This window comes from Cariama cristata, unplaced genomic scaffold (assembly GCF_000690535.1).
Source record: "Cariama cristata isolate BGI_N322 unplaced genomic scaffold, ASM69053v1 scaffold14250, whole genome shotgun sequence".
NCBI lineage: Eukaryota > Metazoa > Chordata > Aves > Cariamiformes > Cariamidae > Cariama > Cariama cristata.
Genome location: NW_009596467.1, coordinates 1 through 27,656, shown reverse-complemented (window position 1 = coordinate 27,656; position 27,656 = coordinate 1). Strand labels below are relative to the sequence as shown.

The 27,656-nt window shown below is 38.0% G+C and overlaps 1 protein-coding gene across 1 annotated transcript in view; it reads left to right on the top strand.

Annotated features, from left to right (window-relative positions):
• Window positions 1–25,612, top strand: part of LOC104156943 (cohesin subunit SA-1-like) — a gene marked incomplete at both ends in the record, with an annotated part of 51,926 nt that extends 26,314 nt beyond the window's left edge. Inside the window, 3 exons of the mRNA XM_009706298.1 lie at window positions 17,586–17,662; window positions 22,411–22,615; window positions 25,432–25,612. Of these exons, the coding sequence (XP_009704600.1) occupies window positions 17,586–17,662; window positions 22,411–22,615; window positions 25,432–25,612 (463 nt within the window). The remainder of the gene's footprint in view (window positions 1–17,585; window positions 17,663–22,410; window positions 22,616–25,431) is intronic.
• Between the last annotated feature and the right edge of the window lie 2,044 nt (window positions 25,613–27,656).

The following is a 27,656-nucleotide window of genomic DNA, read 5'->3' as shown; positions in this document are numbered from 1 at the left end:
ACAAAAGGTTTAATCTTAATGATAATGATGAAGAAAACCTGAATTGAGTTAGTTTGCTTTTTGTTCTCAAGATTTGTTACTAATTTATTTTTTTTCTTCCCCCTGGAGACTCCAGTCTTCTGGGGCTAGCATCAAGATAGCAAAGGTTTGTAGCTGATGCAGGAATTTGACTTGCTGGTGTTGTATGCAGAATACAGCTCATTGTCCCTTACATCATATGATGTCTCCTCACTATTAAATATATTTTTTGACAATTTATGACTAAATCCATGGCTTAGTTTAATTTATGATGTGTACATTTGGAGTTACTTATACTTCTGTTGAACAGATACTTTTTTTTTTTGTCGTGGGAGAGCACACTTGAGCTCTGAAGACTTTTAAACGCTCTGTATGTCCTGTCTGATCTGCTTGTAGCTGCTTACAGAAGAATGTTGCAAACAGGAAAGATCCCAGCCCGCGCCCATTATAACCACTTGCAAACCATTTTGTCTAATAGCAGTGAAATATGTAATCACTCTCAAATTTGTTTGATATCTAATTTTCAAACCATTTTTTTTATGATTTCCATGGTAGCCTGTAACAGTAGGATTATACTTCAGTTTACATGCTGTGTCGAAAAATCACTTTATTTAGCTCTCTGATAGTTCACTGGCTGCTTCCTTGGGATTTTTTCTGAGGCATAACAGATTGTTCCATATACACCTTCTCTGTCCCACATGGAATTTCATAGAGACTTCTCATAACCCTCTTTTCACCACTTCCAGTTACTTCTTTGTATTAAAAATGCATCAGTTAAGATCAAAGAGTGAAACTACATTCATATGATATTTGTGATCTAATCGTAGGTCCCGTGGTTCTTACCTGCTAACTTAACTGTGACAACCGACTTCTACCCTAAGTTTCCGAGATATTTGCAGTCAAATGAGGCCTGGATGTAAACAGTTTGCTGATTTTTTTTTTTCAGCAGTTCGCAAGGTGGTATCGGAGTCGAGTCCTAACTGTTGGGTATTAGCTGTTTGGTCTTGAGAAAGACAGAGTGGCCTAGAACAATTGTCGGTTGGTTTAATTTAGTATATTGCTTTATTGCTCTGGTTGTCTGATACTTTGGCCAGTGATTACTTTGTAGCACTACTTTGCATATTATGTATATAATGCCATAATTATTTCTTTTACCTCCTGAACTAGAATATAAAATTAAAGTTGGATTTAGTTTTGAGAGTGCTTTTGTGCATGAATGGTAGCTTAGTAAACTTAACTCAGTGATTACAGAGGTATTTAATACATTTTAGGGAGAAAAAAATAATCAGAGGTTGGGGAAGGAAAGAAGAATTTTAACATATTCAAAGTGAGTAAGTTAATTGATCTCAACTGTGTACTAGACTAATACTAGTATAGTACAGTAGACTGTAATACATATTAGTATAGTACACTTTTGATTGTAAAGTGTGTTTATTGTAGCATACAGTCTTAATAGTTGAGCTTTCTTGCATTGGCTTTGCTCTGATTATGGAAGGTCATAAAATCAAGAGCAATACTTTGGACCAGGTTTAATATTGAGCTGTGAAAAAGTGAGACAAGTTAGAGAGAAACTGCAGGGCTTAGATTTAGGTTTAACGTGCACAGATGAATGTGCAGATGGATATCCCCTAGCTTGCTTTCAGGGGAATACACAGAGAGTTGATCTTACTAAGTGGCTAATGTTTCCTAGTGCTCTGAAGGAAGACTAGGCAACAGGCTGCTCTTGGGAAAGGCGAGCATCTGCACTCCTCACCCCCTGGTAGTGTTCCTCTCTGCCTGCCTGTGTTGAGCAAAGCTTGCAGTTCATTCTGATTAGAAACGGTGAGAGACATTGCACTGTTCTGAAAAATGCATTTAACCCTTAGGTATTTTGAGACCTTGATCTCGTGGAAACAGTGTAAGGTGGCAGGCATTTTGAAAATGGGCGATCCTCTATGCATTTCTTTTTAGTTCCTCTAACAACAGCAAAAAAGTACTAAATATCCTAGGGAAAAAAATCACATACATGAGATCTCATTAATAGGGAAAATTCAAGGAGAAAGGGAAACTTCTATTGGTGGAATGAAGGATGAAGAGGTAAACTTGGGCCTTTAAATGCAGGAAAGTGTAAGGCAAAAGGAAGAAATTATGGATTCCAAAAATTACAAGAAAGGAATGTATTCTGTGAGGGCACATCTGCACAGATGAGTTTAGGAAGCAGGAGAAGAGAGAGGCAGACAGATGTACATCCCAGTGGTTTAGCTTTGCTTCAACAGCCAAAATAGCAGTATACTCATGTCATCTGGTGAGTGTGTTGTGGGGCTGCTTTAAGCTGCTGCAGAGTGATAGAGTCAGAATATACTGCTGAACAGGGCCGTAAATTAAAAATGTAACTCACTATTTCAGTATTCTCATCAAGCAGTTGATCTGTAGTATAAGATCCTTTGGTGTTTTTATTGTGAACTTCAAGGAAAGTTTCATGTGGGAAGGACGACAAAGCAACTACTAGACAGAATCTATGTTGACATGGAGTTACGGCTGAGAATGTAGTTATGCCAAAAAAAAATGGGTACTGTACAGAAAATTCAACCTTGTGGTTAAACTTAAAAATGTGAGGATATTACAGTAAAGACATCCTGATATTAAGACTTCCAGCCATCTTAAACTGATAGTGGGGGAAAGGGAGCACTGAGAAACCTTAGAAGGAAAGATTGCCTAAAGTGCTGAAAGCTGCTATTCAAATGAAAACATTAATCAGTTTAAAAGCGTGGGGGGGGGGGGGGGGGGAAGAAAAAAAATCCTGAGTGGTTTATTACAAAATATTGAGAAAACTAAATGCTCTTTACGAAATAAAACATTAGCTGTAGGTTATGTTAAAATATTTTATTTTGCTCAGGTGTTGCTTTGTATTTTCCCACTTTAAAGATTTTTACACCAAGCTATAAGACACAACCAGAGGAGTAAGGTGACTGATTTATTCTGTGGCTGCATAAGTGGTGTTTTGCATTTGGATACCTACAAAGAATATTACTAGTGGCATGATAATACTTGATGTATTTACAGGGGCATTTTGAATTTGAGCAAAACACACCATTTCAACTAATTCTGAGATTAAAATTTGTAAGGTAGAGGATCCAAAACAATCTGAGAGGAGACTGTAAATAAGGATTTAAGCCGTTTTCCACATTAAACCTGCCTTACTTGCAATGTTCCTCTGTGTTTTTCTGCTTTCCTTTTTCCTTAGAGGTACTTGATTAATTTTTCCCCTTGAGTCCACTATCTTTGTGTTAATTAATGTACTCAAACTCTTCATTCCCTCTTGTATTTCATCCGCTATTTATTACTATTTGTCTTTCAGCACTCTTTTCAGTACTTGCTGCTTTATCACTTATGTAAAGTTTTGTTTTTCTAGTATTATTAAGTTTACATAGGTGTATCTCTTTGTTACATTTTGCTCTCAAATACTCCTTAGTGAATCGTAGATGTCCACTGTTGAGAAAGAAATTATATGTTGAGCTTTCTCAGTTTTCTGCTACTTTTTCCACATTCCCACTTATATTTGACTTGTCAACACTTGCGATCTGTGTGTATTCCAGCAGTTTATCATTTCTCAGTTCTGAGATTACAGTTCCTTCTTGCATTCTATTTTTTACAAGCACATCCAGACTCTTACTGATTTTGGCTCTAGTATGTGCTCTCTTGTTCTCTTACCCATGCCAAAACATGTTGAGCAACTATTCATTGTGTTATTTTAACTTCACTTTTAATATGATGCTTCCTTTTATTTTTCCACAGTAGCCAAGTTCCAATTAAAAAAAAAAAAAAACAACAACTTTTCCTCAGGGGCTTTTTTCTTTAGGATTTTACCTAGGTTGGTTTTTTTTGTAAATGCCTTCTAAAGAAAGATCCTGTCTCTGATCCTTAAATGGCTAATCCAGGCACAGAGTCATTGACATAAAAAGCTTTTGAGACAGCAGATACAGTATCTGTGCCACTCCCTGTGGGGAGATGTTTTTTCAGATAACATATTACATGTTTAAACCATAGCTGTTATTGATTTCCTCCTACTCCTCTTCAAATTGCTTAATGACTAGCCTCAGAGTACCTAGATGATTTCTTAAACTTCATGGAATGGAAACCTGAAGTTCTTAATTTGTATAATAGATACATATTTGCAATGAGGAAAAAGCAGGACTCTAGCCTAAGCCTTCTTCCTTGCCCTCTCAGGTAAGTAAGGGCTAATTAAAGCTTTTCCCCTTTTTCTTAAGTTTAGGGCTTTTTACATACCTGAAGGACAGTGTTATAGTCAGTGTACATGCAGTTACAATTGTTTGTGTGCTGTACTTTTGTAAATTCACCCATGAGACTGCAAGATAGATGCCTGGAAAATGGAGAATGTACTGTTATGGATCGTCTTTGAAAGAGTTTAAATTGTCCAGGCTCTTACAGGAGCTCAGAAGTAAAAGAAAATAGCAGTCTTGCAGCATCCTAATCAATTCCTTGTAAGACCACACTCTTTCTTCCTCCACTTCCTTACCTAGTTCATTGGCTATAGGAAGAGCTGCACCCACTGGAGATCCAATAATTTCACCTACAGAATAGTAGACAGCCATGTAAGTTGGTGACTCATCAAAGCTGACATACAGAGACTAAATCAAGGTTGCATAGAACGTCTTGACACTTCTCAATTTCTGCTTTAGTTTCTAAGCACAAAGATTACATCTCTTCTGCATGTGATTTCTCAATTTCCTTGTATTTCCTTAGGCAATGAAGAACCTCCGTACATGTGTTCGGGTAGTCAAAAAGTAAAAAGGAGTATTGGAGTGAGCTAACAGTTAAGAGCAAAGCAGGAAAAATAATTATGTGAAAAAGGAGGTCTTCTCTCATCTTGAATACTTTTAAATGAGGAGAGAGAAAGATAAAGGCATTGCTTTGAGCCAGCTCAGCTAATTTTTGCATTGTCTTTCACAGATCATGGTCTGTAAATACTTTAGTCTTTAATGTACTCTAAATAAGTGATTTCCTGAGAAGCAGAACTGATGAAGAGTGATTTCTAGTGTATCTGTGTTGATCAACTTTCCTGAATTGTACAAAAGCCGTTGAATGCACTCGTGAAGTGTCAGATAGTATTTATGAGAGATGATGTTCTGAATGCCATGTAACCCTAAAAAAGAATTGGAAGAAGTAATTTTTTGGAAACTAAATAAGCTATATAGATAAACACTGCTGGGGAAGAGGTTGGTGTGCTCCAGTTGAAGCTTTTCTTGAAGAAGCAGCAGCATTCACAGTGTGAGTGTCACTGTCTTTCTCCAGCCTCAGTCAGAGGCAGAGAGAGATTAACAGAGATTGAGGTCATGGTTCATACTGTGTCTGAATGACCTCTTTGGCTTCTATTCAACTACCTGCTTTTGTAAAATTTATTGGGACGTTTTATATCCAAGATCAGTCAGATTTGATTTAAACAAATAGTTCAGAATTTGTTAAGCAGAATCCTTACAGGCAGAAATGCACACAAGTCTTATTTCCTTTCAGATCAGTGAGAAAAGCATAGAAGCTTTTCAGGTAGATGGTTGCTTTCATTTAATGAGGGAAATAAAATACTTTAGGTATAAGTTGTTTCAAAGATGTTCCTGTATCTCCAGTCTCATTTTATGAAGCACACCAGCTTTCATCAAATTGGCTGTTAAAGTTCTTCGGCTTTCTGCTGCAGCTCTGCAGTGCTTACAAAGTGTCTGTTTTACTGCTGTTGTTAAACATATCTGATTTTTTTTTTTTCCATCACATAAGTGATGTGGGAAGCTACCAGTCAGTGTTTCCTGGTGTCTCTCAGAGTGGTGACTGGGGAATTCTGAAAAGTAAGGATCAGCTCTGGGAAACCTGGAGCTATTTTGGTCTGTTTGGTGGTGCCTTTGCTAGAAAGATTTGGCCCTGTATAGATGCTGCAAACGCAGAGACTCCTTTTATGCCTTATCCTTCCCTTTCACATACTGGAGCAGCAACAGTTTAAGTAAAATTTTAGAGGGCCTGTATCAAGTGCATTTCTTCAGTGCCATATTTGAAAAGATCTCATGCAGTTAACAGTACCTTCCTTGAGGTAAATAAAGCAAGATCAGTTGTCTCGAGGGACAAGAGGCAGGTGAAGGAGAGGCAGAGTGTGGTGGTCCTTCAGCAGCTGCAGGGCACTCGCTTTTTTGGCCTGTGGAGTTCTGTCACATCTTTGGCAACACCCAGCTATGGCACAGCCCACAGAAAGGCCTGGCCTATTGCTTTGAGGGAACAAGGGTGCTGTAAACGTCTCTGTTTCTGTCCTTTTTTTGTTGTTGCTTTGTTTTCTTTCTCATGAGAGACTATTTTTTTGTGGAGCCTAGAGCCTGTCACATCAGTTGAAGACCTCTAGATAATTACTTCTCTTTTTGTAATTTTTTTTTAGGACTTCTTTTTCATCGTCCCTTCTTTACTACTTCTGAGAAACACTGAGAAATAGGGCTAGAGATAAGAGTAACAGAGGACTGAGGAAAGGATCAATACTTCACCAGGGGAAGCAGAAAGACTGAGGGAGAGAGGGTGGACCCTGGCTATATAATCCTCCTGTGTTTGTCTCTTGCCTCCTAACTTCCTGGTAAGTGGAGGTACCATGTTTTATGGAGTTTTGTTTTATGTATTGGGAGAATTGTAGACATTGACTAACAAGAAATTTGTTTCTCTGATCAAGAAAATATCCTTTGGCAAAAATGTGTGTGAAGGGGTGTTGAAGGTTGACAGTGGGTCTGTGGGTCACTACTGAGGTGTCTTGTCAGTGTGCACCTGTAGGTGGGACAAGCACGTTCATAGAAAGTGGAAGGAAGGATGGACTTCTGAAGTGAATGTCTTTGCTGGATAGTTTCTGTGAAAGAGAGCTTGAAGTTCTTTGAAGCAGGAAATGTGGATAAGTGTGATGTGGTTCAAAGAGTCTGCCTGGATTTCCAGAAGGCCTTCAATGGAGTCCTCACTCAACTGAGTGAGGAGAAGCTGAGAGAACAGCATTGCTCAATCTCGAGAAGGCCAAAGGGAGATCTTACTGCTTTCTTCAAATAATGAGAGACCAGAGAGAAGGTGAAGCCAGACTCTTCAGGCAATTCCATAGTAATAGAGTGACAGTTAACAGATACACGTTGAAACATGGGAACTTCCAGTCTGAGATAAGGCAAAACATTTTTGCCATGAGATGGTCAAGTGCTGGAGGCATAAGGGCTCAGGGAGGCTGTGGGATCACTCACAACTCACCTGGGCAGCCTGATCTCGTTGGCCCTGCTTTGGGAAGGGTTTGGACCAGTTGACACTCAGGAATCTTGCCAACTGAAATTATTCTACAGTCCTAGGCTTCTAAGGAAAATAAGTAGCTCTGAGTTTGTTCTTGCATTGACAAACATTTGGTAATAATCATAGGAAGCAGAACAGGAATAAATCATCTGTTTTAAAATAATAATGATCTATTATTATTTTCAAAATTGGTGGATTAAACCTTTTAGCTATCTGGAAGAATGCATAAAAAAGAATCTGTAGTATATGAAACCTCTTCCAGTCTGGTGGAACAGAGATCCATTATTTTTCCTTCAAGGAGCACTCAGTGTTTTTAAAACTGCTCTGAGGTTTATTGTAATTGCTGTGAAATATTGTAGAAAGTACAAAGAGAGTATATTGGTACATTCTAAGTACGAAGTAATGGTACAAAGCAATCAGTCTGAGCTGAAATCAGTTTATCAGACAGATTGCATGTTTTCAAGGCCTTTGCTATTATATTACCCCACACCTGAGCTGTGCATTATAACAAGAGGCACCTGGTACCAAGCTTCAGTTCACACAGCAGGTACTCATAACAGGTTGATAACTAGCCTAACAGCCCAGGACCAGGGCTGTGCACAACGAACACAGGCACAGTTACCATGCCTGTAGCCTGTTGTTAGCAATGGCAATAATATTTTTACTCCACCCTTGGCTACAAAAATGCTTACACAGTTATGCTCTATTAACGTTCTCGTGTTTGGATTGTCTGGCTCTTCTCCTGTCACTGGGCACCACTGAGAAGCATCTGGTTCCGTTGTCTTTGCACCCTCCCCTCAGGTATTTATACACATAGATAAGATCCCCATGCAAGAGCGGGGAAGAGCTTAGGCCCATGCTGGGCCTCTCTCATTCCAGCTTGTATGGTTGCATGTTAACAGCGCAGGTGGTGGGTGAGTCTAGATGTGAAAAGAGTCTTTGATAAAAACACTCTAAAAGAGTAGATGTACCTAAATGGTCTTATTTCAAATATTTACTTTGTTATATCTTACACTTAACTTTCAGCTCTACCTCCAAACTACCTATGTTTATATTGCTTGATTGGAGTAACTTCTGGCAGCATACTGCCAAAGTCTGGTTCCACATATGCAGTGATAAGCTGTAGTTACTAACATGTTGTTCCTGGAGCCTATTGTCATTGTGAATAATTTGAAAATATAATCTCTTTGCTTGGCAGTGCTCTGAGAGGCGAAGTTAAGAATTAGAAATAAAGAACAAATTTATGTGTGTGTGTATTAGAAGCAAAGAAAAAAGTCTATCTCAAACTTATGTTGCACCTGCATCTTGAGCATTGAATGTAGCTCTGACCATCCCGCTTCCAAAAAGATATACAAAATTAGAGAGAAATACCCAAGCAATGGGGAAAAGAATGGCAAGTAGAGGAACAGTTATTCACTCTCTGCAAAAAAAGATCCCAGGCTTATCAAATAAAATGATCAGGCAGCAGCTTTAAAAATAGAATGAGGTACTTTCTTAAGGAATATAGAGCTAAACTGCAGGTTTCATAGATGCACAGTTCTGTGGAGATTAAAAGTACAAATTATTTAAGAGATGATAGATCCACTAGCAGCTGTTAAATCCAATAGTCACAGTGTGGCTTAACAACCTGCAGTTGAGGTAAACTCTAAACGACTACCAAATGCAAGATTTATCTAATGATGACTTGTACTTGCACTCTTCCTAACACCTGGTGCTGATTACTGAGTACAAAAATCCTTATGTCAGTTTTTGTTTCATCAGATCCACCAGGAATGTTTTTCTTAACAAACATTCCCTTACAGCACCTGTGCAGGAAACTGCAGCAATGAGTAGTGCTCACAGAAATGAATCTTGGAACCAGTACTAAATAAACAGGTGGAAAGTTTCAGAGGAGCGTAAACCCAAGAATATGTTGGAGTCAATGCTTTCCCTCTCTCCTCAAGCTCGAGTGTCCTCCTTGATCACAGATTTCTCATTCAGCCAGAGTGAATTGGGGCAATGCAGGGCAGGATGTGGCTGCTGGATGACCGCGATTGTGGATGCTTCCAAGTGCAAAAGCTTTAAGATGTTACCGGGAACAAAGTGCTGCCTTTGGGGTAGCAAAGACTCCTGAGCTTTTTGCTCGTGTTCATGTCATTTACTGTTGTTCAAGTCTGACATTAGCTGACAAAAAAGTGGGTGCTTGTGAGGATTACTGTTTCAAACCATTGAAGTATGAGAAGATCTATTTTGTGAAATCATTCCGTTCAAATACTAGATTGCAAGTTTAGTGGCTTTGTTGTTATTAATTGTTTGGCTTTTGTTAATCAGTCATTGGCATTAACATCAAGATGAAAAGCAACTTACAGTTTCCAAATGTAAATAATGTAAAGCCATACCAAAACAGTATTATCTGCCTTAAACTCGGAGTAAGGAAGCTTCCTTTATCAAAATTTTAAGACTTGGACACATGAAGTGTACTATTTTTTGATGCACTAAATTATATAGGCCTACTTCTTTTTCTACTAGCAGTTTGTGGAATTAGCATGCTTTTTTCCTGAAGAGCGTTATTTGCCATTTTATCAATTTCATTGCTATGAAATCCTTTGGCAGTGTTGCCTGTCACCTTTAATTCTAGCTGTTCTAAATCCATCACCAGCAAACTTTGTCTGCTCCATTATTATCCTTCCTTTCAAAGCGTTTATATCTACTGTTTAGCATATTTCTATCAACACCAGTGCTTAGAAAGATCTATTGGTAGCTTCATTCCATTCTGAAAACTGACCATTTTTGCTGTCTTTGCTTTCCTGTCTTTTAATCTGAAAACTTTATTATTGCATCTCAACTTCTTTAAGAACTGAGATGAGGGAGATCATTATAGGATTTTGAAAATGTATGTGTGTTGCATAAGTTTGTCACTTCTAGCTGCTTACTGATGCCTTATGGAACTCCAAGGGGCTTGTAAAGCATTACTTCACAAAAAAGCCATCAACCCTTGAATAGGCCCACCAGTTCTGTGGTACATCACCTTCCAGTCTCGCACAGCAATCAGATTTAATGGTATGTAGTTCTTTGGCTCACTCCTGGATTCTTCATTTTTCCCCTCTTTTATTCTTCTGACACTCAGGATAGTTTAAGCAAGTAGCAGATTCTCACACATAATTGGAGCTTAGTAATTTCATAGTTTTTGGTTTATTTACAGTAGACATGAAGTTTCTATGACTTCTTACTGTAAGAATGTGTACCTTTTTTTTTCCAGCAAGGGGAAATAACTGGACTGTCATTGATACAAATCATTGTAAAAATTTCTGATGGTGTTCAAGGTATTTCTTCCCATACCTGTAATACCTTCACTGTTATCTTCTGGACCAAATAACATTTTGGGTTTTTAAGAGTTCAAATCCTATGAAACACAAGTTATATACATAAACCTATCAAGTTCTTAATCTCATTCAGAACTTTGAATTTCTAAGTGTAATATGGAATTGCTCCCTCTAAAAATGAAACAGTTATCCTTCAGTTTGGATATTGGAAATAACAAGGATTTGATACTAAAATTTCACTGTTTCATGGTGAGCCCCATGATAGGTAAAATAATTAATAAGTCCTCCCACCTTTACTGACATTTTTGACAACCTTTATTGATACTTCTTACAGCTATTGACACTATTAACATTACCGATTGTTTTAAGTCAGTTTCCGTTTTAGTAAACTTTAAGAGATTATATTGAGGTTTCCGTACTGGGCAAGATGTCTTCCTTTAGGCTGAATTTGGTTGTGAAAGGCCAGCAGAAACAGTTCCGCTAATTTTTTGAGTGACAATAAAAAAAAAGTATTTTCTTGCTTAGGTTTAAGTTATATAAACAAGAACAACAAGAGATTTCTGGGCCTTGTATAGTGGAGGAGGTAAAATTCAAAATGCTTTAGTAGTGCTCCCTCTGAATGTGTCTCTTTCTGTCTCAGTTAATGTTCTGTGTGTATGTTGTATGTACATTGCCATCGCTGGACATGCAATGAGCAGAGAGTAGGAACTGTAGGTGGCAGTCCGGCATTGGGAGGAGAGAGCACAAAGGGGTCCTAAGAACGATGAAAGGACTGTAACGACCAAAGTTTCCTCCATTCCAGAACCTAGATTTCATTGCAGATTTACTCAGCTTTAACATCACATTGCAATAGAGAAACATGGCTCTACCCTCAAGTATCTCTTCATGATGACAAGTAACAAATTAATTTATTTGTCCTTTTCTCTGCTATCTGATGGAAGTCTGTTCTGTTCATGTGTTTCTCATACAGCTTAAGACTCACAGTGGGGTAACGCAGTTCTCTGTAATGGCTTTTCTGGTCTTTATCTAATTCCAAAAAATTACTTGGAAGGATTTTTATGAAAATCCAGATCTGAAAATTCAAGAAAAGGAGCTTGCCACTAAATCCTTGTCCTGTGTAACATTTACATTTGTTCTGAAATGTAGAATCGCTTTCATGAAAATGTCTAGGCAGTGATAGAAGAGGAGAGAAGCTGGAGTTTCTGTTGTAGATGTCTACTCTGAGCCATCAAAACAAGAAGGCCAGATAGAAAAGCTGTGTTGTTGTTTTTAAATCAGTATTTAGAGTTGTATGATATACAGTAGGTTGTGAGGTGAAGGGACTTCTACTCCTTGATGACACCTTGCTAGTTTAATATAGCAAGTTAAGGATTGTCCAGTGAATTCTTACAATGTGGTGGTGACAATTTCTGGTACAGAAGATGGAGAACACAAATAGAAAACACTTGACTCTAGAGGTAATTCTCATTATTGGGATGGCAACTTAAATGAGCTCGATCATTAGAATAATAATATTCCTAGTTCTATGAGAACAAACTGAAGGGCAAAACAGTAATAATGGTCTTCAAAAGAGGAAGAGACCACACTGAAAACATACATAGACAAGTCTGTGTGGGAAATAAAACCAAGGGAAAACAATTATGAGCTTCCTGTTCCAAAATATTATATTCAAGACTCAGGTGCAAAATAACCTAAAGCAAAGAAGGAATAGGAATTATAGCAAGAGAACAACTTATTTGAATCATGTGCTATGCAATGGTCTGAAAATCAAAATGGAGTGTGAAAAAATCAAAGGTAAATATTCAAGAATTGCAGGAGCATGTTGGACAAAATCAGAGCAATGCATAAAATAAATAAAACTAAGGGTAACAAAATTATATTCTAGGCTATATCTTTTAGGAATATACTGGCTTTTGAATACTGCTACATTGGCGGCAGGAGTTGGGCAATGTAGAGTCCATGCAACAGGAAGAGTTGGGGAATAAATGTCCTATTCCTGCATGTGCCTCAAAAGCTGAAATTCAGCTAAGTATTTAGGCTAACTTCTTTCTAGAATCCTGACTTCTGGTTTCAGTAAAGTGTTTCAGTTTTCAAGCACAGAAATCAATAGAAAGTTAGGAGCCCTGATGGGATTTTGGAGTTTCAGCATCTATTTGGATGTGCTTCAGCTGTCCCAATACTGCTTCCATTTAGATTAATGATTAATGCCTATTGATTCCAGTGAGGTAAGATCTACTTCAATGTTCCTATGTGATTGTAAGCAAGCCACAGAAAATAAACTTTTTTTACTGGTGTGAATGATTTCTGATTAGTTCCAAGCAGCTATCTTCTGGGAACAGTAAATGAAGTGTTACAGAAGTATACCATGACCCAAGCTGAGCGGTGAGAAATAATGTGCTCTTTATGGTTTGACTTCAGTCTTTGTTTATCATCTTTCATACGGAGATTTGTCATTAACACTTCTGAGACGATTAAAAACTCCACTTACAGACGTTGTACAAGTGGATTATTTCTTATAGTCCAAATGGTAAGTGGGGAGAAAGGTATAGGAAATGCTCGCTGAATGATATCGAGAGAAAGAAATATTGCCCATCCAGCAATTCTGTAATCATCATCCATCCTTGCAAGATCTTTATTAAACTTGCCCTCTCTTGACAATTTCAAGTCAGGATTACTTCCCAGTGCTCTGATCCCAACTATCGACTTTCAGCTAATGCAAAAGAGTACATTGCCTTTTTCATATGATACTTTCCAGTGCAAACCTTCTAATGTCTTCATCTTGATGCCTTTATAAATCTTTCTTCTGGTTGCTGTTTTTCCAGTTTGTGTGGTTGAGAGATACTAATCAATCACCATGAATTTAAGGTCCCACAATTAATCCTTCTTTGGCAGGAGACCGTGGGCTTACTTTATATCCATTGACTTTAGTCTTGAGCTGCAGTTTTCCCACCACTTTTCTTGTAGCTTACTCGGTTTGGGCAGGTAGTCCAAAAGAGAAGGGATAGAAGTGGCTGTGTAGCTTCTGTGAATAAAGGTACCAGAGATTAAAACTGACTATATAGTATAGTTAGTATACTACATAGTATGCAAATTATTACCAACTGTCGGTAGTTTAGATTTCAAGAGTTCCTTTACTAGTAAGTAATTTGTTTTCATTAGTAATGTTTCAATGACTGTGGGCTGTTATAGGTGGAGTACTGCTTATGCAGTGGCTTGTTTCTGTCATCTAAGCTTCCCTTTCCTATAGAAATACCAGAATTGGCATACGCAGGAGGCTATTGGAGTGTAGGATTTGGTGTCATGGTGTTCCCTGACTTCCAGCAGTGGTTAGTACCTGTGGAGGAAAGGTAGTCATGGGACAACCTGCATCCAAGGAGTAGCCTCTTTAGCTCCCTCTGTTAAAGGTTGGTTGGTGCTCAAACTTGAGAGCTTACACATCTTGCAAAGCTCTTGGAGATTTGTGTTGTTACATTTCTTTTGCAGGACTTACTATTATAACTGGTTAGTCTTCTCATTATAAATCTATATTTTGAAGCCACTGAGTCTGTGGCATAGCTCCTGGAAATTTGCCATTAAGGAAATACACTTACATGTCAGCAACCAGACTTTTTGAAACACAATTTGTGTGAATAAGTTTGAACTGAGAACTTAGTACTGAAGTAGAATAGGCTTCTCAATTTGTTAATGGACTAAGACAATTTAGATCCTCTTCGCTAAATACAGAGTGAGAGCGTCATGATAGAGGTAAAACTCAGTTTAGAAAAGGATAGAAGACTAGTAGCAACATGAGCAAGGCAGAGACTGTAGGAATGCATTTCACACCTTCAATTGTATTTTATAGAAAAGCTGTTATATTTTAAGGATTCACTTTAAAACAGGAGAGTGTAGCTTTTCACTAGTCATAAAAACTATGAGTTTGCACAGTGTTGACCATTGCAGTGTTGAAATGTTGTGATGACACCATGAAATATGTTGTGAGCAGTCTTCATAGCCTATTTACAGTGTTACATCAGTTTCCCAGAAAAACAGACAGGATTGTGTTTTGGTCCAGTGGGGGAAAGGTAGTGGTAGGAAAAGCAGTCAGGCCAAAGCTGTTACCTACTGCCAGTAAGTAGAAATGCTCATTTTGCTTGACATGACTTCCAGTAAACTTTGTCATGAAAAGTGGAGGAAAGACTGAGGCATGACAGTGAGCTGATAAGTGCTGTTCATCTTCACTCCTCTCAACGCTTGCTGACACTTACTTGGCAATGCTGAGCTCTTGTCCACCCTGGCATCCCTTGGAGGCATCAAGAGTTTGTCTCATCCTCTGCATGCCCCTACCTCATGGTCCCGAAGAACTGAACCATTCCTTGTTTGGAAGATGTGTGTAGAACCTACACCAGACTGGTCTGTAACACCTCTGCACAGCAATCAGTAGAAATCCGAAAGTGCCTGGGAGATGGATGATGCTATCTCAGTTCTAGTTGTGGAAGGTAAAAAGCCTTTCCATGAATCAAGAGAAACTGCCTGAGGTCTGTAGTTCTGTGTTTGCAGCCTCTCCTCTTGGCCAATTTAGTGGGCAGGTTCCAGGTGTCTGCAGCACAGTGAGTACAATTTGTCATCTGATAGTAACATGGAGGATTCATGCATCCAGGATGAGCCATCAGCTTTCTTTGAGCACTGTTACTGCATCTGCAAAGTTGTAGAATTAAAGCAGCAGTGCTTTAAGCAGTCGACTCCTGCAACAGATTCCTTGAGACAAGTTGTTCAAGGAAAAACTATACTTGACTGTGAGGTGTAACATGCAGGACATCATTTAAGAAGTAACAGTATCTGAGCCACTAAGTAAGAGGGACCACAGTATAATTGCATTCTGTATCCTCAGGGAGAAAAGATACAGAAAACCGCAACAGAATTATCTGAAGTTGAAGGGAGATTTGAATTGAGTAAAGTGCATTAACAAGGAATTTTAGTTCTGATATTTTTACTTTTTCTGACAAAGTAACGTGATTATGTATTCTGTGGAAACTATTTAAGGTTATTAACAGAAACCATAAATAGAGAAGAATAAAATTAGAATTGAGGCTATAAAAAATAAAATAACGAATGTGAATAGGTTACTTCTTCCATGAAGGTTATATCACCAATGAGAAGAGCAACAGATGACAGCATGCAGTGAGAGGAAGAGGTATTAATGCAGTTGAGGTGGATCTCTAAGAATAGCTGTCCACTATTCCGTACTCTGAGACATACTGTGAAGCTGTTTCACTTAATCGAAATAAAACTTTCAATACTGGGGGAAACATTAAAATACAACTGTGTGTACAGATGATTTCAGAGCTGATAAAACAGGTCTTCAACTGTCCTATGGTAGTATTCTCTTGGGTTTCTGGTTTTATATTAATATATTGCATTACTAATTGTTTATTAATAATATGGAAATAACCATGCACAAACTTAACTTGCCATTATTAGAACTGAAGTTGACAGTGTTATTCAGTATGAAATAGATAACAAGTAAACGTTATTTCCTGAAGAAGCAAAACCAATTCAAGAAATCAATATTTAAGTTGTGTTGTGAAACAGTACCCCTACTAAGACACAGAGGATTGGCATGCTGTAACCGTGCTTGCATATTCTGAAATGCATATGTTTCTAATGCTTGTTTTTCAAGGAGTAAAATATCAGAATTAAAACATTCTGATAATATTTAGTATATTTAAAATCATCTTTCTTTATCCTTTGTACAGGGACTAATAGTATTTGCCGTTAAGCTGCTTCTATTATGGTTTGAATTTTTGGAGCCATGCAGTGGATCATTAATCCAGTTGAACTTTTTGCAAAAGCAGGGAGACTTACTCTTTGTAATGTTAATGATGTTGGGATGGATTTTGTAGCTCTGCGGTTTGCTTAATTTTTCTGTGTTTCCTCCATTAACAAAAGAAGATTGTGAAGTGGCAAAAAGAAGATCATGCAGTAGCAAAAAAAAGTTCTCTGTATTGACTTGTGTTATATGGTTGGATATTTAGATGTCTAGTTGCAAAGGCAGTAATGCATAAAAATATTTTATTCATCTATGCTGATTGAATTAGGATCGAGTTAATGACTTGTGTTATATGGTTGGATATTTAGACGTCTAGTTGCAAAGGCAATAATGTATAAAAATATTTTATTCATTTATGCTGATTGAATTAGGATCGAGTTACAAGAATTTTCACTTACTGCTATTGTGCTGTTATATTTTCAATTTTGGTAGCTTTGTTCAATTTACAAAGAAAAGTCAATCCTATCAACTTTGCTGTTTGGGTAACAAGGGGGAATGGCATAATCCAAATGAAGAAATAACATAGATACAAGCGGTGCTTTGGGTCCTGAGCTGGTTGACATCTTCACTGAGCCCTTTGGAGGTTTTGGTTTTGGTAAAAACTTGCTGACAGTAACACTACGTGATGCAATTGTGCTAACTCTGGCCGGCAGGTGCGGTCGCGCAGTTCCCACAGTGCTGTGCCTAAGTCAATAAGCTGTGCTGGTCCTGAGCTAAGCAGTTTGAAAACTGCTCCTGTGTCTCTGCATAGACATCATGGTTTATCTGTAATCCAGGTGACTCATCATAAAAAGCGGAGAATTACTAGTAGTGGCTGTGGAACTGAAAAATGGTCTTTGTTTTATTTTGCACACAAAATTAAAACTACTTGGCAGCTGCAGACATGGCATGAGTCCTACATTGCTATCACTTCTGTATCATACTTGCTCAGTTGTAAGGAGTAAAAAGATGGAAAATTTTACTAACTCCTAGTCTGATAGCACATTACAGGACCGATTTATATTTTTTTTTTACCCACTTCTTCAAGAGACAGTCTTGTTCAATATGTTCCTGTTATTATTGCATTATATACTTTCATATGTATTATTGACCTGTAAGTTTAGCAGCAGAAAAACATTTATATTTTGACATAACGAAAAATGGGTTGTGTTAATTTCTTTTGTTCCTTCATTGCATTACAGGTACTGTAAGAATTGAAATGTTCAGGAACATGCAAAATGCAGAAATCATAAGGAAAATGACAGAAGAATTTGATGAGGTATAGTATACAAATAGTTCTTTAAACGTTATGAGATATATTACAATCCACTTTTGTTTAAAAATAGAAATGCAATGGACAAGAAACCAGTGGCTGAGCAATGTCTCAGTAGGAGAAATTGCATTGACAAGCAAAGCAGCGATTTGAACTATTGGATGAGGAATAAAAAGCCAGCATGAGCTTTAGGAAAAAATAGTAATGGAAACACAGAAAGTAATAAAATAATTTGTAAAGGTAGTTCTAAGTCACTCATTTTGAGAAGTCAGTGTTGTGGATTGAGTAGGCCCTGGATGCTGAAATACTGGTACTGAAAAGTTTGTGAATTAGCCAGTTTAAGGGCAGAAGTGTACCATTACACAACAGCATGGAGCAAGCTCGCATCCGGTGGTGTAAGAGCGCCTAGCCAGGTCTGACTCTGCAAGAACTAGGTTGGGTTCATGTTAGTCCTGGTCTGGGTCCGTGTAGACCCTCATGTATCTTTATATGGCTTTAGGGTTATCCTTGTCTGTCTGCATCCTGGGTATTAGAGAAGTTAATAAGAAGAGGCAGTAAGCAGAACTGTAGAAAGTTTTCTCATCTCACTGAAGTCGGTGGTGGTATTCTGGGTTCTGAAGTTCACCTCTGGAGCTGCTGTCATATGACAAAGAAGTCCAGATTCCTGAGACAGGGCTGCAGGCTTTTGCAGCATTCTGCTCTGTTTTCTGTGTGCAAATTAATGTTTTGTTCATTTGAATGGTGATTTAAACCAAATAGTAATTTGACGTGAAAATTACCGTTTTGGAACAGTGTTACAGAAAGAAATATTCTTCAAAAGATCTAAGCATTTTGTTTGAAACAAGTATTACGATTCGAATTGGTATCTTCTGACAAAGTAAAAATGTTCCTAGTCGTGAATGCTTTCTAGCGTTGAGATTCTTGAACTGTATTTTCTTTGGTTTTTCATCTATAAAAAAAATAAAATATTCTGAGTGTTCATTTTGTTTAGTGAGGAAAACAAATGCTGAAACATGAATTTTCCATAGGAGAGCAATGTCCTTTTCCCACCAATTCTAAATGGAATGCCAAGGCAGTGATTCAAAAAGTTAAGCAGGAAAACTATAAATACGAGCACTGATCTTTTTCAGGATTTACTTCTGCAAGATATCCATGTTGTTCACGGCCTTGAACAACAAAATGTTTAACTATGTACTTAACTACGGCCATGTGCATGGTCCTTTTGCTGTACTCAGGTATTCAGTCAGGGCCTTTGTGTACCGGTGGGATAGGGTACAATGACTAAAATTTAGGTGTATGATGATGAACAAAAGGATTATGTCAATTCATGCTACATTCTGGCTGAAGTAGTTTTACTTTTTAAAACATCACCCAACCGAAGTTAATAAAATGCAGTGAATTTTTACTACTGTAATTTAAAAGCAGAATTAGATACTATCTTTCATCTAGCCCCATTGTACAAAATAGAATGGCCAAGGCACTGTCCAAAAGCTAAAGAACATGGATTTTGCCCGAGGGAAGATTGTTCCACAGTTGATGGAAGAAAGTATTTCTCAAAAAAAAGAGTTTTCAAAAACTATCAATGTTTTTTCTCAAAGGAGGAAAAACTCTCTTCCTTAGGCACAGTATGAATGTACATATAAGCAACACATCTCAAAGAATTAGCATTACTAGCACGTAAACTTTCTTTCTCTGTTGCCTAAAACTTTTCAGAACTTTTACATTTCTAACAAAGTTTCCGTTCTAGCTGCTACCTTAATGCTTGAATGGATTTGTGAAATTTGTGGTAGTACAAAAGCATGAAATTATTAGTCTTAGACCACACCCCAGTGAATATTTTGAAATCTGGAATAAACTCATACCCTGTTAGCAGTGGAAGACATTTTAGAATTTAGTGCTGTTTTCTACTCATGTTCATATATCAGATGATCCCACCATAGTAGGTTTATAATTGTTATATGACCTATTTCATATTATAGATTGTGACCTATGTTCATACTGTTGGTCATAGTATTTCAGATTGGTCTGTGCCTAGCGGGATGTCATAGTCACAAAAAAGACCTGCTGAAATACAAGGTTTTTTAGAGTAAAAGCAGCTTACATTACTGTTCAAAGTACAACACATAATGAAACAAACAAAAAAAGTCTTTCTTGGTCTTCAGCAGACTGTAAAATTGCAATTGCAGTTGGCATAGAATTAATACACTTTTTGGCCTTCTGTTTAGTGTCCACCACTTAAAGATTCAGAACAACAATCATTTGTTTCTGGGAGAGCTGTTGGTAGGAGACACCATTTGCCAGTGACAGGCCTTTGACTAAAGACAGCACAAGCTAAATTCAGCAGATCTGCATGATCCTTCCCAACCTTTCTTTTCTTGCTGGACAAAGGAGAAGAGAACCCAGGCAGGTCTACTTCTTACCTTCTTTCAGCAGTGTCGTTGGCTGTGTTCCCTGACACTGTACAGACCAACTAGCCTGCTTCCTTGAGTCCCTCCTACCACTGGATTTCTTTATTTTTTTGTAAGTCTATAGTAAGCAATGAAAGAAAGGGAGCCAGAAAGAGACCAACAGTGGTGGGTGGGCCAAGTGGTCATCCGTTTTCTCAGTAAAGCACTACCATTTTCTCTACAGCTGGCAACAGCCTTCAATTCTTCATTCTAAATATCACTGTTGATATTTCACCTGTAATACCTCTTCCAGTACCCCAGAACTCCCAAACCCCATTGTCCATCCCCCCATGTCATCCTGAGACAAAGCAGTTGCCTAGGGCTGTTGCCACCAGAACATTTCCCTTGCCCTCCTGTCCTCTCACCCCCCTAAATCCCATGTCTGTCTATAAGAAGGTAATGGTCTGACTGTGTGGGAACGAAGGAGAATGTTCTGAATACATCATACAAATGTGAGTAGTTACACACAGCACTAGAGATTCTGAGGATCTGTTCCAAAAAATTATATATACTTACCTCTAGAAAGCATGTATTATGTATGTAAGTTCACATGCAGAGTTCCCACAGGTACTGTGCCGGCAGGGGCTTAGTCTGTAGATTATTTGTGAAAATAAGGTGTAAGCAGGGAGAAGAGGAGGAGTCTGGGGTGTTCATGTGGAGTTACTGTCAGGAAAACATTGAGGAGAAAGCTTTAGCATTTTCATTTGAGTCCTAAATTTAAATAGATATTAGACTAATGCAGGTCTTGTATTTACATGGCAAGACACTGTACCTTGCTGGAATTCACTAGCAAGAGCATTAGGCACAAACAGACATGGCACACCTAATGGTACTGCTACCTGGTTTAGATTGTGTTTATCTGAGTTTCTACTACACAGCACTTTGGTCTGATTTACAGGAGTCCTGAGGACTTGCAGCAACAATTGAGCATGCTAGGAGATATCTTCATGCCAGGAGCTTTACAACCCTCTGAGTTGTTTGGGTTTTTTTTAAACCAAAGCTCCAATTTCTCTCAAATTGGACATTCAAAGTCAGAAGTAAAAAAATTGCTCGTTAAGATAATGTCATTCAGCATTGCAGTGAATGAGGCAGTAAGGTCATTAAGACTGCCTTATAATTTTGTCTTTTTCTAACATTTGAGCGCTTGTCTTTGCAATTGTAATTGTTATTTTAGTATGATTGAAATGTGTGTGATTTGGCTAAATTTGATAGACAGGGGGTTTTGCTGCAGGGGAATACCGTTTATGAAGTTTAGGTAAAAGGTTATTTGATTACAGCTTCTCTACACTTACTGACTTTACGTGGTTCAATCTGGGCAATAAGACAAGTCCTGAGAGAACGGAAGTGCTTGTTCTTCACCAAAACACAGAATAAATATGTACGAATGGATTTAACGTTGATACTGCTGACTTCTTGTCTTGGGGGAGAGATTCAGGATGGAGCATTATTGCCTTGATGTTTTGGGTAATGTGGAATTGGCTTAACAAATCAGGTGACCAGGGAGATTATATTCAGTCTTTTTCACTGAAGGGGAAAAAAGCATTTTCTAATTATGGAGGGGCAGTCACACTGAAATGGAGTATTGCTTGAAGTGAGAATAGTAAAAGCAGACTTGGAGAGGAGTTAAACTTAAATGAACTGAGTGTTCATGTGCCTACTCCAGTCTTGGAGTAATCTTTGGAAGACGGGGTGTATGAACCTGTATGGAGTATATGAATCTGTAGTACAATTTCCATTACTTCTATCAGAAGGCAAGTTTTACCACTAGGAAAAGGGTAAGTTTATAAGATCAAAAAAGAGCAATGTTTACTTTCTGACAAGATTTCAGTTGTAAACTTGAGGAAAGCAAAGTTTGTGGGGAGGGGCAGCCAATTGATTAGAACATTGAGATGGAGTTGAAGTGGGGATGGAGAATGACACAAACCTTCAGTCACACAAGCCTTTCTTTAGGTTTTTGACCTTAAATACTTTGAAAGATTCCTTTCTCAGCCTTTCCCCCCCACTTCCTATCCCAGGACACAAGGAAAAGAATTGAGTCTTGATGCATATTTTGGACTATACAGAGCTAATATTGCAAGTCTAAAACAGTTATAATGAAGTCTTTGTAAAAGACTTCAGTTTCATGCCAGCAAGCTGCTTTGTTTATTGGAGGGTAATGTGTTCGTTTCATTTGTTATTCTCAATTGGCTTGAAGGAAAAAGGTAGTATTTAGCTTAGAAACTTAGATCACAATGACTACACCAACATTAAAATAAAGTAAGTGGAGACACTTGTAATACTTCATATTTTCATTTTCTTGTTCTTCAGGACAGTGGTGATTATCCACTTACCATGCCTGGGCCACAGTGGAAGAAGTTTCGATCCAACTTCTGCGAGTTCATTGGAGTGCTCATTCGACAATGTCAGTATAGCATCATTTATGATGAATACATGATGGACACGGTGATCTCTCTTCTGACTGGTTTGTCAGATTCCCAGGTCCGGGCTTTCAGGCACACCAGTACATTAGCTGGTAAGTAAGCTATGGCAGAGAAGAGGTTTTTTTTCAAAAAAGCTGCTACTATTTAGCCACTTTGAGAATTACTCCTAGTTTTGATTGAGATGGAATTTGACCAGCACTGAGAACTCTGGAAAGCTTTATCAAATCCATATATGGTATAACTATACTTAAAATACACTGTTTTGTTTGGAAAGGAGTATACTGAGGCACTTTGTCTCAGAGATTCCTGTCATACCCAGGAGCCACCAGTGAATCCTGTGAATCAAAAGTGGCATGCTTATGTCTTGTATTTTGTTATTAGTTGTTCATTTCTTGTGTAGAATGTCCTCATAATTTTGTATTTTAGACTACAAATTTATTCTAAATAAGTGTAAAGAAAATTGTATTATCAAAGAATTTCAGTCCACCAAAAAATAAGACCTATGCCTTCACTCTTGAGAAGCGTTAGATTTGGGAGCACTGGGCCATAGTTGTACGTCTCACTGTCTTCTACCTTCAGCCGCACTGCACCTTTCAACACAGCTGCCTACGTCTAAGGAAAGCACTGGGTATATCATTAGATAGAAATTGGCTTTTCTAGAGGGTATTTCATCAGACTTATATGAGATGTCTTCTGTAAGGTGGATGAATTACTCTCTGGAAATAACTTTTTCTCCAATTACAAAGCGATGCTAGGGTGGCTGGCTTGGATGTAGGTGTCTAAAGCTGGTTATGTCAGGTGATGCTTTTCTGCTTTTTTCTGAAATACATCTTGACAGAAATTTCCCCTCCCTGGATTGTTCATAGATCATGCCAAATATTTGAAGGCTTTGTAGGGGACATTTGTCATAATCTGAATATTTCTGCTGCCAATATTTGTTACTGAGTCAGTCTTTCCACAATCAGGCTCTTACAATTTTGTTCAGGTTTCCAAGTGTAATACCCAGTGTCCAACAAATTCAGTCAGAATTTGTTTAAAATTTCATCTGTTGCTATGAGTCTAAGTAAGAGGCAGGTTTCCAGTGATACTGAAAAACCAACTCCGGATTTGATTGGAGTTTGATTTTAAAATTGAAAACCAAAACCTTCAGCTCACAGTGACTGAACTCTTTTGGAAACCTATCCCTTTGCATTTTTCACCTTACTCAGTAACGAGATGGTAAAAACATGAATTATGCAGCCCTAAGTTTCCAGCTTTACGGTTTACCTCTACAAATTCAGTATTCAAAGGTGAACACTGTTTGAGCTGCAGATAACCTGCTGGAAGTCTGTGCCTGTTTTTTAAACTGAGATGGAAACTGTATTCCTTTCCAGCTGCTACTATCTTCAATTCCAGGTGATTTTGATTTGCTGTTTGCTTGAATTGTGGCTGGTTGTTTCATAGGAGAGAGATTATGGAGTGAGCTGTGCATTCTGGTCTCTTGCATTGATTGGCTCATCCTTATGTGGGACGGATGTTTGGAAAGTGCAAAAGGCTTGAATGAAAAGATAGGAAACAGCACCATACTAGAGACGTTACACAAGACCTGTGCTATGTGGAAGAAGTAGTTGCCGTTGTTTGGAATGGATTATGTAGCTAGAAACTTCAAGCACAGATAAGCAAATGCTAAAGACAAGGTTCATCACAACTAGCATCAGTTATTTAAGCCACCGCTGGCTTCTTGCATTAGATATACAGGTACCTAGTGCTTATGTTAGGCACAGGAGCTGCTGAAGATCTCCAGCATTTTCCAGTGATAATACATGCCATTTATTTGTCTGTTTTAACAAAGTTGAGAGCTTTGTTTTGATGCTGCATATTTCCTTCAAGCTAGTTTTTGCACATTTAATTATGTTGCTATCCTGCAGAGCAGAGGTCAGCATGATGCCATGGAGCTCAGTCTTGATAAACTTTGTGAAAATCTACTTTTAGAATTTAATTTATTCTTGAAGGAGTGTTTTTGACGTCTTTGTTTTCAGTTTTCCTCTGTGCTAGCCAATTTGAATGAGAAATGATTCATGGTAGCAAGAAGTACATGTGGGTGCTTCTGGAGTTACCAGCTTTGAGCAATAGCAAGATAAGACACCGTTACCATAAGAGTAGCTTCACTTCTCCATTTGTATGGTTGCTTTTCTACATTGAAGACAATGCTGCATATTTAGCTAGAGAGGATGTGATAGTTTGTTACATTATTTTGCTGTTTTTTCAGTATTGTAAAATATGATATGCCGTGTAACCACGCAGAACATGGGAAAGACCCTTATTATAATGTTTTTATAATGTAAAAATAGATTAATGCAGAAATATAGACAGGAACGATATTATATCCAGCATGTGTGTAAATGCATATAAAGGGGTACGTAAAGTTCTAATTGTATTTTTATACAACAATACACTTGCCTTTAGAGCAATGTCAGACTTACTTTCAGAGAAACTGTGCTGCTGTCCCTTGTCAATTGAGTAATCCTCACAAGCTATAGGTTAAGAGTTACCTTTAGTATGGACGCATCTATAATGATACTTTTCAGTAGAGAAATGTATGTAACTCCGCAGTAACTGGCTTCATGGTGTACACTGATCCTGCAGATTCACGTGCTTGCTCACTGTCCTTATCCACTCAGAACTTGCATAATTTTCTGGAGAAGATGGCAAAGAACATTGCCTGGAGCTCAAGGCGGTGTATATACTCTCTTTTCTGATCTCTAGATGAGCCAAGTGACCTGGGTATTGCTTGGGTGGGAAGTGCCTTTCCGAATGGCTTTGTGTCAGGGTTGAGTTTGTTATTTTCTGTGAGTATGGATCTGCTGAGGAAATCTTTTTTAACTCTGACTACGAGTAAAGAGTCATATTCTGTCTTCTGCCTTTGCAGCTATGAAGCTTATGACTGCACTTGTGAATGTTGCCTTAAACCTGAGCATTCATCAGGATAATACACAGAGGCAGTATGAAGCTGAGAGAAACAAAATGATTGGCAAAAGAGCTAATGAAAGATTGGAACTGCTGCTTCAGAAAAGAAAAGAGGCAAGTGAAAAGATGAAAATTTTTTCCTGGTTTGTGTGCATTTGCTCCAACAGAAAGTCCAGAGTGGTTTGTGACTGGAGTACCATAGTGAGAAACAAGAGATTAGTTCTGCAGTTGTGTTTGTGTGATCTCAGGCGTATTACTTGGGCTATATTTTTTTAATCTTGTATTAACATATTCAGCTGAGTTTGTGTGCTGTTCTGCACGCACAGGGTAAGTTCTATTCTCAGGCTTGTATATATGACCTGCCAGGAAGAAAATTATTTTCAAGTTGTAAGTGGAAACTGTTTTGATTATGCAAAAAGATTCTGAAAAGAAGATCACATGTAGTCCCTTCCTGCACTGCCCATTTCTGCCTTTGATCGCTGCAATTATTACATAGTGTCTCATTAGTACTTCTTTTTGTAGCTACTTTCAAGAAACACTGGAGGGGGGGATATAACACCTGGTCTCAGGGAGAAGAAGCTAGGGAGACATTAAAGTCACTTTTAGTAAGTACCAGTCTGGCATTAGGTGAGCAAAACCGTTAGAAGGTTGCTGTAATCATCCCAAATTGAAGTATTATATCCCAGGAAATTCAGTTTTAGAGTTGCACTTAAAAGAAATTTAAAGATGACAAGTAGAAAACAAATACATATACACCCAAACAGCCATAATCAGTAAAGATGCCATGTAAAACTCATAAGATTGATTGAAAAATTGAAGTATATATGACTTAAATTTATTATTTTTAATATATTAGTTTTGAATATATTTCCTCCACCACTGTTTTACTCTGTGGCAAATTAAGGATGTCTGGGTGCTTTAACCTGTGTGCACCTTGGATTCTTTTAGGTATAACTTTGACTCAAAATTGCTTGACTTTATAGTCTTTCTCTGGGGATAATTACAATCATGTATTTTTATTTTTATTTTAGCCCTGTGATCCTTAACACAATTTTATTTGGCTTTCATAATTCTTAAAAATCATGCATTAAGGTACAAAGCAAGAACAACCTCTCCTGCCCAAACTGCAAGAGAAACATTTTAAATATCAAATTCAATGTCAGCCTCAAAGCATTTTAAAAAGCAGAATTGCTTTGTTAAAATAGCTGGAGCACAGTTTCTATTCCACATTTGTTGATTATTGCTTTGACTTTCCAGAGAAGGACCAAGTCACTAATTACACAGATTCACTTGGTTTGGTATCTCTGTGTCTGTGGACATCCCCTATACTCGTTCCTTCAGCTCTTCTTTTCAAGGTCCTTTGGGGATGCAGTGTATCATTGCTCTGGGGAGACTTTGAAGCAGCGATGCCCAGGCTAGCATGGGGCTGTGAAACCCTGAAAGAAGTAGGAGCATTTGGCAAACCTTAGCTTTTGATATGTATGTTCAGTCCCTCTCATAGCACTGCTCACTAGAACTACTCAAAACATTGCACAGGAGTAAGCCAGAGAGGAGTGGTGGTGATTGAGTATTCCTCTGGTACATGGTGTTAAGCATTGTAGAGGGACCTGTGTAGAAGAGATTTATTATTAGGATTAGATAGCATAATGGCTCTGTTTAAGAATTCCTAACATAATGCTGCGTATTTCCCATGTTTAAATACGCTGAATTTACGATAGTGTTCTGTGCTGGCACTTTCTTAGTTGATTCTTTTGATGTAGTGCCATCATCCTAAACCCTTGTAAGTGCATACGCAGGCATGTGTTTATCTTCATGAAGTTATATAGGGGCAGTTTGCAAGCTAAGTGTGGCAAATTAATCTGAAGTAAAAGAGATGGAACACTCGCTCTGAAGTGTTTTCATTCTTCTGTCATCTTCTACATGCCCAATTTGAGAGCGGTGCATGAAGGTCTTTTCTCACGCATGAGATTTTCAACTAAACTGGATGATTTATCTAACAATCTGCCACAAAACAGAGGAAGTTGTATTTTAGTTGCTGCCAATAGTAGTTCAAAGTTTGTGCTTATCATACGTTTCTTTTTGAGTTTCTCAAAATGCTGACAGAGTCAGCAAGGGAATACTTCCCTTATTTTTACTTAGGTTTAAGGGGGGGAGCATCAAATCACGTTTGCGTTGGTAAGAGCAGGA